The following is an 8,471-nucleotide window of genomic DNA, read 5'->3' as shown; positions in this document are numbered from 1 at the left end:
GCTGGTCTCAAACTCACAGAGATCCACCTGCCTCTGCCTCCCGAGTGCTGGGATTAAAGGCGTGCGCCACCATCGCCCGGCTAAATTTTAGATTCTTGATTTCTGGGTGACATCATATGAAGGAGAAAGGCAGGGTCACCCCTGTGCCCCAGGCTGCTCAGCCTGAGGTGTAGCTGAGGCCTCTCGGGCCCCCGGCTCTCGCCAGCCGGCCCGCATGCCTTCCCTTCAATGGGGGGCCACCTGCCACCCCGGGAACAGTCTATCCTCTCTCTGACCAATAAATGGTTGTGGAAGGAAGAAACCAATGAATTAAAGAATGCAGGCTAATTTTACTGGGAATGGTGGCAAGAATCAGAGAAAGCTGAAAGAGGGGACAAACACATTGGCCCACAAGTTGAAAGACTCCAGAATTGTCAGCAACACATGAACAGCTCAGCACAGCTCCAGTGAAAGATGTCTGGACCGTGCTGTCCAGCCCTTTGGCACAACTTGCCATGTACCATGGAGCCACAGAACTCTACACCCCATAACCCCACAGTTTACCTGCAGGTCTCCCTAGCCCTTTGGCTTTTCATGTCGGGCCATCTCTGTTCTCCAAAGCAGACACATGGCCTAAGCAATCCCTGGGCTCAAATGTGCAATACTACAAGGAAGGCAACATCAAAGGAGGCTCAGCGGTCCCCATTCCTGCAATCACAAAGAAAGGCTCGATTCCTTGTGCTGGAACAGAGAGTGCTCACCCCATACCCCAAAAGATGGAGAGGATGAGCAGTAGGATACCACTGAGGATGACAGCCATCAGGTAGACAAAGGTCCGGAAGGGAGGGTTGCGGGTACTCTCTGAGAGAGTAGTGGCTGGGGATGGGCATGGGTCTGGTGTCAGGCACTGTGTTCTGAGGGGCTTCAGTCTGACTCCCATGTTCCAGGCCAAGGTCCAGGGTATAGACCCGAGGCTGACGCAGTAAGTAACGGCTCTTGGGTTGGTCCTTGAGACAGAGCTGGTGGCCCTCGAGGATGATGTGGTGGGGTTCTAGGCAGAGCAGGGTCAACATGGCAGTGTCTGTAGGCAAGTCAGTGACTGGTTGCCCTGAAGCCAGCATGGTGGGCTGACGGCAGAGTGGGCAGAGCAAGCAGTGCCTGGCTGGAGCTACCAGGCTGAGGTGGACCAGGCATCCCACGCAGCAGGAGTGACAGCAGTCTAGCACTTTGGGAGTGTGGAACGTGTTGTTGAAGGGATTCCAGCAGACAGGGCACTCAGCTGTGAGCTCTTGGCCCTGTGGCTCAGCCATCCTCAGATCACATGTGGGGAGCTTCACGGGATGTCCTGGTAGAGCAGAGAAAGATTAAAGCATACCCGTGGGCTGTCCCTGAGCTTCGTCTGCAGCCCTAAGCTCTGAGAGGCTAAACGCTGTCTATACCCACATTTCACAGGTGGAAGAATGCATCTCTAAAAGCATTTTGTCCAAGGACAGCCAGTCTTGGTCACTGACGTAAGTCTGAAGCTACACAGCCTGTCACCCAGGGTGAAGGCCTGAGCTACCCTATAAATCACCCTACCGGCAGCACCAGAATGAACCAGTAGTGGAGGGGACAGCCCTGGGGCTTTGGAGAAGGCTATAAATTCAGCCTTTGTGCCCTGCAATTGCTACAGGCTGCCTTGGCTCCCCATGAGTTTCCTTCCCTGCAACCTCAAATCCCTGGTTAGAGCAGAGATGGGCTCTGTGAATTCCTGAGTGTGCCCCTCTGCTAGGGACAAATGCCAGCCCCCTTTCTGCTCCTTTGGAAGCTTTGGGCCAGAGGCCAACTCTTCACAGTCGACTGACTGGTCCTGGTGAGCAACTCTTGAGAGGACTCCCTTACTCCGGCCTCAGATCGGTTCTCACCTTCCTCCTCCCACTTTCTCCCAGCACCCACCTGGGCTTCTGTGGACTGCTGAGGGGATCAGAGAGACCACTCTTGAAGGGTATGTGTTTCCCGTCTTCCCTCTACTGAATCACCTAGCTTTGGGAAACTGCCACCTCCAGGCCAACCCCAGGGCTGTTTCCATGACAGCATGCTCACAGCACCTGGAGCTGCCAGGTGGCCCTGACTGCAGCTTCAGCACACCTGCCCTGAGCCAGAGACAGAGACCTGCCAGAGTGGTTCCTGGGAGATCCCAATGAGCCGTACACCCGTGTGCATGCATGCACACACACACACACACACACACACACACACACACACACACACACACACACGGTCTGGCAACCAATTGAATGTAGAGCGGATACAGATTAGAGGGTGACTCTTTTCGCCCCGAAATCCCTGGACTGGAGAGGTAAGAGTGACAGTCTTCTCTTCTAGATCACCAGAGGGCGGGTCTTCTGGGGCTCCTCTCTCGTGAGCCCTCATTTCTTTTTTTTTTTTTTTTTTTTTTTTTGGTTTTTCGAGACAGGGTTTCTCTGTAGCTTTGGAGCCTGTCCTGGAACTCCCTTGGTAGACCAGGCTGGCCTCGAACTCACAGAGATCCGCCTACCTCTGCCTCCCGAGTGCTGGGATTAAAGGCGTGTGCCACCACCGCCCGGCGAGCCCTCATTTCTTTTCTAAAATGCTGGAACCTCCTCCTTGCACAGAGGAGTTGCCTGCCATGTGCCTCACTTGCTGCACAAACCTATAAGATCTATCAGTCCCCAAAGCCTCATCCTCTCTTTGTCTTTTAACTACTGACTTTGGTAGCCACAACCAAAATAGGCAAACCTTCAGGACAGAGACAGAACGGGCTGTCCTGCCCACCTGGGAGAGGAGCATTCTGGCCCCGCTTCCCCACTTCAAACAGAAACGTCTGGATTGTATCTCTTGCCTATGTTGACCATTTAGATCTGAAGAGTTGGGTTGCTTCGGGGTTTTCAAGAAAACTTGGTGGAAACATTCACTTTACGCATGGAAACAAGAAGTGGTTCTGGCGAGTTATGACAACACACGTGTGCACAACAGAGCACACACGGGGCCTGACACACACGTGTGCATGAGAGAGCACACACGGGGCCTGACACACACGTGTGCACGAGAGAGCACACACGGGGCCTGACACATACATGTGCGTGAGAGAGCACACACGGGGCCTGACACACACACGTGTGCACGAGAGAGCACACACGGGGCCTGACGACACACACGTGTGCACGAGAGAGCACACACGGGGCCTGACGACACACACGTGTGCACAACAGAGCACACACAGGGCCTGACACACACGTGTGCACGAGAGAGCACACACAGGGCCTGACACACACGTGTGCACGAGAGAGCACACACGGGGCCTGACACACACAGGGCCTGACACGTGTCTCTGGATTCCCAGTCCACCATGTGCTGCAGTCACAAAGACAGAAGTTACATCCATTTGGTCCAGCTGTAGGATGTGTGGAAAGAGCTGTTTCCTCTAAGATTCCTTGTGTCCCTTAAGATTCTCTGGGTCACCCAGGACCTGTGCAAAGGAAGACTTCGGGGCAGTGCAGCTTCCTGGAGATTTGACATGATGCTCTATATCCTAGCAATTTGGAACCTGAAGCAAAACCTGTGTCTACTTTTACCTTCCTGCTTTTGTCTAGACCTCAGTCACAGCTCAGACATGGAATAAGGAAGATGGCATGGCCATAACCAGAGCTAGGAGAGCTTCATTCAGTGAGCCGTCCATTCCTTCCTGAACACTGAAGGCTTACTGCGTGCCAGGCACCGAACTAGATAGGCGCTGATAGATAGGGGTGAACAAATCAACCATGGTACTATAGGCTGCTTAGGCAAAAACTGCCTCATGAGTAATAAGAAACAAAGAGTTATATATAATTTATATAACTATAATTATATATTTATTATACATAATTATATATATATGTAATCATAATGTAGCCTTGGATATCCTGGAACTCATTATGTAGACAAGGCTGGCCTCAAACTCACAGAGATCCAGATGCCTCTGCTTTCTAAATGCTGGGATTAAAGGCGTGAGCCACCACACCTAGTAAAATACATAATATTTATTTATTTATTTATTTATTTATTTATCTATCATGTATGGTGTTCTGTCTAAATGTATGCCTGTAGGCCACAAGAGGGCTCTCAACCACCAAGCCATCTCTCCAGCCCCAAAATACATGATTTTAATGAATGTTACAAAGAAAAAAAAAAAAAAAAAAAAAAAAAAACCGGCTTGGGAGCCGGGCAGTGGTGGCGCACGCCTTTAATCCCAGCACTGGGGTGGCAGAGGCCGGCGGATCTCTGTGAATTTGAGGCCAGCCTGGTCTACAAGAGCTAGTTCCAGGACAGGCTCCAAAGCTTAAAACCGCCCCCGCAAAAGAAAAAAGAAAAAAAAGGAAGGAAGAAAGAAAATTGGTTTGGAATGGAAGTTTTCTTCAAAAAGGTGATGTGGAAGAAGAGCATGCCAAGCCCAGAGGTCAATTCTGCCAGTGTAAGAAAGTGAAAGGCCAGGATGGCTAAGGGGCTGGGGTAAGCAAGAGTTCAATATACTCAGAGTGAAAGCAGGAAGCAGTCTGTAAGTTCAGCAACACAGATACAGAGCCACAGAGATATCACTGTGAACAGTGACAAGACACTGACCCCACCTAGATGCCCATCAGGGTTAGTGGATTGCTCACACTCCACCGCTGGACTGCACTGTGTGTCTTTTCGCTGCTCTGTCTCCCACCTTCGCTGATCGCAATGGAAGAACAAATCGCCACTCTTATTGGCAATGGCTCCGGTATGCACTTTGCTAGAACGATGTCCCCAGGGCCGTGTTCTCGTCCATTGCCCGGCGACCCGACACCAGGGCGTCATGGTGGGCATGGGCCAAAAAGACTCCTACGTGGGTGACGAGGCCCAGAGCAAGAGAGGTATCCTGGCCCTGAAGTACCCCATCGAGCACGGCATCGTCACCAACTGGGATGACAAAGAGAAGGTCTGGCATCACACCTTCTACAGTGAACTGCGTGTGGCCCCTGAGGAGCACCCGGTGCTTCTGATCGAAGCCCCACTGAACCCCAAAGCTAACAGAGAAGACGCAGATAATGTTTGAAATCTTCAATACCCCAGCCATGTACGTGGCCGTCCAGGTGGTGCTGTCCCTGTATGTGTCTGGGTGCACCACTGGCATTGTCATGGACTCTGGTGACGGGGTCACACACACAGTGCCCACGCCACCTTGTGTCCGGACCTGGCTGACCAGGACCTGACAGACTACCTCATGAAGATCCTGGCTGAGCGGGTCTACAGCTTCACCACCACGGCTGAGCAGGAAATTGTGCGTGACATTAAGGAGGAGCTACGCTGTCCTGGATTTTGAGCAAGAAATGGCCACTGCTGCATTGTCCTCTTCCTTGGAGAAGAGCTATGAGCTGCCTGATGGGCAGGTAATCACTCTCAGCAGTGAGCGGTTCCAGTGTCCAGAGGTGCTCTTCCAGCCTTCCTTCCTGGGCATGGAGCCCTGTGGCATCCATGAGACCACCTTCAACTCCATCATGAAGTGTGATGTGGACATCCGCAAGGTCCTGTATGCCTACACAGTGTTATCCGGTGGTACCACCATGCACCAGGCACTGCCAACAGGATGCAGGAGATCACAGCCCTAGCACCCAGCACAAGGAAGATTAAGACCATTGCTCCCCGTGAGCGCAAGTACTCAGTCTGGATTGGCGGCTCCATTCTGGCCTCACTGTCCACCTCCAGCAGATGTGGATCAGCAAGGAGGGTATGACGAGTCGGGCCCCTCCATTGTCCTCTGCGAATGCATCTAGATGGACTGAGCAGGTCTAGATGCCAGGACTGAGCCAGGCATCTGCTGCATGAGCTGATTCTGAAGTATCAATTTGCCCTGGCAAAGGTACACACCTCATGCTAGCCTCATGAAACTGGAATAAGCCTTTGAAAAGAAATTTGTCCTTGAAGCTTGTATCCAATATCAGCACTGGATTGTAGAACTTGTTGCTAATGTTTGACCTTGTATTCAAGCTAACTGTTCCTTGGCATATGTTTATACCCTGTGCGTCTCTTGACTTAATCCCTAGTCATGCGGCTCAATCACTTGGTGGCTGGGGAGAGCATGCTGTGGAAGAGAATTCCCCAGCCTGCTGGATGTGTGAGCACCTTGCAGTGATCTGTGCAGGGTATTACTGACTGCTGACTTCCAGGATTTCCTGAGGCTCGCAAGGACAGGGTGGGAAAGTCCAAGCTTTAGGACCCAGTTTCTGTTTTGGTGTTTTCCCTCCTGACTGCTGTGGGGTGTTAGTTACTTGCCTTGAGTTGGGAACATTTGCACTGACATCTGTAAATTTATATAAGGTTTTTTGTACTCAATTTAAGAAATGAGAAATTTTGGTTTTCTACTGTTCAGAGAGAACATTAGGCCATAGCAACATGTCATTGTGTAAAGAAAAATAAAAGTGCTGCAGTAAAAGCAAAACAAAAAAGGTTAGTGGAGTTTTAGAATAATTGTTATATATACACAATGGAGTTTAGTCAGCCATAAAGAATGAAATTATACATTTGCAGGAAAGTGGATGGAACTGGAGGTTATGATATTAAACAAAATAAACCAGAATCAAAATGAATAATGTATGTTTTCTCTCATATGCACAATCTAGATTTAAATGTATCTGTTTTCTTTCTTTTTTTAAAAAATATTTATTTATTATATATACAATGTTCTGCCTGCATGTGTCTCTGTAGGCCAGAAGTTGGCACCAGATATTATTATATGTGGCTGTGAGCCACCATGTGGCTGCTGGGAATTGAACTCAGGACCTCTGGAAAAACAATCAGTTTTTTTTTTTTTTTTTTTTTTTTTTTTTGGTTTTTCGAGACAGGGTTTCTCTGTAGCTTTGGAGCCTGTCCTGGAACTCCCTTGGTAGACCAGGCTGACCTCGAACTCACAGAGATCCACCTGTCTCTGCCTCCCAAGTGCTGGGATTACAGGCGTGCGCCACCACCGCCCGGCACAATCAGTGCTCTTAACCGCTGAGCCATCTCTCCAGCCCCTCTGTTTTCTATATGTATGTATGTTTATATGTATGTGTGTATGGATGGATGGATGGACAGACGGAGGCTATACGGGTAACTAGAGAGGGTAGCTGGAGGAAAGAAGGAAATGCCGCATGCTTCTTCTCCACACATACGTGTGGGGGTGGATGTGAGACATGAACAACATTGGCGGGAGGAGGAGCAGCAGAGATAAGGAGGGGTGGAGAGGGCAGTGAGGTGATGGATCTCAGCAAGTGCAATGATGGACATGTATGGACATGACATTGTGAAGTCTATTGGTGTTCTATACTGACTATAGCATCTTAACTTGAAAAGGAAAGAAAGAAATGGTGGGGGCGGCATGAAAGATACCTGCAGAGGCCGGGCGGTGGTGGCGCACGCCTGTAATCCCAGCACTCGGGAGGCAGAGGCAGGCGGATCTCTGTGAGTTCGAGACCAGCCTGGTCTACAGAGCTAGTTCCAGGACAGGCTCCAAAGCCACAGAGAAAACCAAAAAAAAAAAAAAAAAAGACACCTGCAGAGACAGAATCAAGACCATTTCCAGATGCTGGCAGGCATCCTGCAAGTGAGGTTATAGATTCTGGAACAAGTTGTTGGGGCTCATGAGCACTACTTGTTAGGACTATAATTCCAAGTGGGTCACTTCACTTCTCTTGACTCAATTTCCCTTCATGAAAAAGAAAGTTAAAAGTCATGACGCTTTTAGTTTGTTTTCTTAAAGTACTGAAGATTGAACCAGGGCATTGTTCATGTTAGGCAAGCATCACAAACTGTATCCCATTTGTCAATGAAGCTTTCAGCTAGAGCCCAGGCATACAGGATGGACACAGACTGGAAGACGCTGAGCACTTAAAGTCAGTGACTCGCAACTGCCTGTAACTCCAGCTCCCGAGCAGCCAGTGTCACTGGCCTCTGCCACTTCCTACTCATGCACATAGCCTGTTTTCTGAAAGGTGGTTTGTATTATTACAAAGATGGATAGAAGAGAGAGACATTCTGCAGTCTTCAAAACAATATGATAAAACATTTATTATGTATTATCTATGGTGTTCGTCTATGATATGTTATTAAGTATTAAAGAATCAGTGATAAGACAATTATAACAATCTACTTTGAGAAATATGTGCATGATGGAAATATATCTCCCAGAAGATAACCTACCAAGTGTTTTTTTGTTGTTTTTTTGTTTGAGGCAGGCATGGTCTCACTTTGTAGCCCTGTTTGGTTAGCCTGGAACTCTCTGTGTAGACCAGGCTGGCCTCAAACTCGCAGTGATCTGCTGTCTTCTGTTTCTGAAGTTCTAGGCTTAATGGTGTGCACCACCACGCCTAGAAACAACTGCGTGTCAATAGTGGTCATCAATGCGGGCAAAACCATTGATCTGGTTTGTTGCTAGAACTTTTGTTTTTAATTCTATTACTTGAAAATTAATGTTAACTTTGGGCCTGGAGAAATGG

General features: G+C 49.2%; 1 protein-coding gene and 1 pseudogene across 1 annotated transcript; one reads left to right on the top strand and one right to left on the bottom strand.

Annotated features, from left to right (window-relative positions):
- Positions 1 to 736: 736 nt before the first annotated feature.
- Positions 737 to 1,289, bottom strand: Rnf183 (ring finger protein 183). Its single transcript, XM_005372446.2, is given in 2 exon segments — positions 737 to 836; positions 838 to 1,289. Coding segments are annotated over 2 exon segments (552 nt in total).
- Positions 1,290 to 4,698: 3,409 nt separating this feature from the next.
- On the top strand, positions 4,699 to 5,771 carry LOC101999428 (annotated as a pseudogene).
- The last annotated feature ends 2,700 nt before the right edge of the window (positions 5,772 to 8,471 follow it).

The sequence above is a fragment of the Microtus ochrogaster genome, chromosome 10 (genome assembly GCF_000317375.1).
Source record: "Microtus ochrogaster isolate Prairie Vole_2 chromosome 10, MicOch1.0, whole genome shotgun sequence".
NCBI classification, from domain to species: domain Eukaryota; kingdom Metazoa; phylum Chordata; class Mammalia; order Rodentia; family Cricetidae; genus Microtus; species Microtus ochrogaster.
The sequence above is the reverse complement of the archived record's forward strand: the minus strand, read 5'-3'. Positions and strand labels throughout refer to the sequence as shown.